General features: G+C 42.4%; 1 protein-coding gene across 1 annotated transcript; it reads right to left on the bottom strand.

Annotated features, from left to right (window-relative positions):
* Positions 1 to 337: 337 nt before the first annotated feature.
* On the bottom strand, positions 338 to 1,573 carry LOC145766817 (uncharacterized). The gene has a single exon (XM_082578523.1). The coding sequence runs from the start codon at positions 1,571 to 1,573 to the stop codon at positions 338 to 340; it is 1,236 nt and encodes a 411-aa protein (XP_082434649.1).
* Positions 1,574 to 2,785: the final 1,212 nt, after the last annotated feature.

The raw sequence follows: 2,785 nt of genomic DNA on the forward strand, positions 1-2,785 counted from the left end.
GGATTAAGACGAAACTGGGCCTGATGCTGCAGCGCAAAAACAGGCTTATTTTTTCTAGGCATTGGTACATATGCATTCGACACTCTGACTCCACCGTACACGCGTAATCAGACCGACCAAAGAGCCTTTATTGCTTTCGACGCAGTCAGCCAAATTTTAATGAACATGAACAATAATAACGACGTGTTATCGTAAAAACTCGAGAGTAACATCAGGCTATGTAACACCAACACAATTCAATACCAATATTGCCTGAAAAGCGGAGTTAATGAAGAAAAGGCTAATCCAGATCAACTTAACGTTGGCATATTGTCAATGCTGCGCTAGTGCTGCTTACTTATACTACTGTTTTTCGAGCCTTAGCAAGCGCGAAATCTTCGATCATGTCAGTGCAGTCAAGGCTGCTCAGCACCTCATGTTCAATGCTCATAAGCGCTAGCATGTTTAGCCTTTCCTCCCTCATCGAGGACCGCAGCTCTCCTTTGACTATTCCCAGTTTTGAGAAGCTCCGCTCGCCGGAGGCATTAGACACCATCAAGCACAGATAGATGCGCAAAGCAATCTCGACGTTTGGAAATGTTTGAGAAAGGTTCAACGACGACAAAAGCTTGTACATGGTAAGCTCTGCTGACTCGTTCACACTCACCGATTTCTGGGTGCGCATAAATGCAGCAAACTGTATGAGCTCAGCCACCAGCGTGTCTTCCAAGTCATCTGGATACGAGGAAACGAGATTTTGAGCTTTATTCTCGATCTGCTTTATGCTCAATGACGTTAGCTCCGAAAGAAATCCGAAAGTTGTAGATATATCCTCATACGCCTTCATTTGCTTTTCCAGTTCAGCTAACAGTCTGTCGATCATGACCAGATATATATGGGTTTTGAATGTTTCCCTAGGGGTGAGGTTTTCTTCGTTTGCAGCTCCTTCATCAGGCATTCGCTTTCGCTTACGGCCTCGACGTTCTTCAGCCTTGTATTCGCCGTGAGGAACCTTTTCGATCGCCATCTGCTCATACACGTCAAATCTGTCCCGTGCAAATTGAATCGTGTCGACCAGTGATGCCAATAAACTAGTTGCCGTATTCAGACTGACTGTAGGGTCATGGAGGCTAATGCTCGTACTGTTGAGACGGCATAGGATATCGTTCCAGGCAGTCGCCATAACTGCTGTCTCAAGTTCGTCCATCCTGCGCGAAAATCCGTCGGCCTGGTTTCTCGTATCGGCCTTCTGCTCCTTATCTGCCGCAAGCTCATCCAGGACTTCTTGAATGCTCTTCCACCCTTCTACTAGCGCTTTGACAGCATCTGCACGTTCACACCATCGGGTTCCAGACAAACCTTTGAGCGTTAATGTGCAGCGATTCTTCAGTTTCTGCCAGCGATATGTCGATTCAGACAGGAAAACGTATAGTCCATTGACAAAATGAAAAAACCTGGTAGGCCTACAGCCAGCGCAGCTATTAACAGCCTGGTCTCCTACCAGGTTTAAACTGTGGTTGCAGCATGGAATAAAAGCAGCATATTTACATTCTCGCTTCACAATTGCCTGGACACCGTTGTACCGTCCTGACATGTTTGACGCATTGTCATACGACTGGCCTCTGCAGTTAGTAACATCCAAGCCATTTTCCTTCAGAATAGGAAAATGACGGGTAGTGAAAATCCGGGTAGTGAACAATCGTCACGGCCCTAATGTTTGGTGTGCTCCCAAATTCTGCCAAATGACGTTATGAAACCTTCTAAAGTTGTTCGTCACTTTCATTCAAAGCACAACAATCTTGAAGGCAAGCCACTTGAATATTTTGGACGAATATTCTCTGATATGAACGATTAAAAAAAGCAAATGAAAAGATGACGACTACCGAAAAATCCTTTCTTCATGAATCCTATTTAGTTTCTCTACGAATAGTTAAAACCAAAAAAAGCATACACGATTGGGGAAGAGTTAATAAAGCCGTGCATCTTATCTGCGGCTGAAGTAATGAAGGGCCCTGAAACAGCTCGAAAAGTGTTATAATTTTTCATCTTAAATAAGTAGTCTATGCCAAAATCTTGCTTTATCTTACGTGCCTAGGCGTAACACTGTGCCTAGGCGTGCGAAAGTCGGACTACAAATTTCATAATAAGAATTATTTGTGGGTTAATTAAGCAAAGGAAAACTGTTCAGCGTCCGGAAAATTTACGTCTGTTTTCGTCTGGGCCTATTTCAGGAATGGGCCTAATGCTGCAGCATCAATAGCATCCACCTTAATCCTGCACTGCCTACAAGTATGCGAAACTGCCAGGATTAAGGTATTCAAGAAGCTTTCCCAGTCCGAGGATAAAGATTCAATCAATTAATCAACTGTTTGTTAAAATAACTACAAACAGGCACAGGTAGGTACCTAAACACAAAAAATGCCTTCACTAGCCTTTTTTTCTCATCTTTCTACATTTTGTAAAAACTTTATTACGGTGTTGCGACCATACCATAACTGATTGTGCTGCTTTGGCATCATGCACGTTATAGCGTCCGTGTTTTGTCGCTTCTACCTTTTTCTAGACCTCTGCTATGTTTGACACACATTGTTTTTCGTTGCGATGGTCAGAAATAAAAACAAATCTGAACTGATGTCCACTCACTGCATTTTCATGAAAACCTGGATCACTTAAAGGTGCACTGCAACGAAAATACATGGCTTTTGTATTTGTAGATCTTTCTAAAATAAAACGTTTTTCAACAATTTTTTTATTTTTTGTGTTACCATTAATTAAAAAACCTAAAAAAACCTTTTTTGATTTGAAT

This window comes from Aplidium turbinatum, chromosome 3, assembly GCF_918807975.1.
Source record: "Aplidium turbinatum chromosome 3, kaAplTurb1.1, whole genome shotgun sequence".
In the NCBI taxonomy this organism is placed as follows: domain Eukaryota; kingdom Metazoa; phylum Chordata; class Ascidiacea; order Aplousobranchia; family Polyclinidae; genus Aplidium; species Aplidium turbinatum.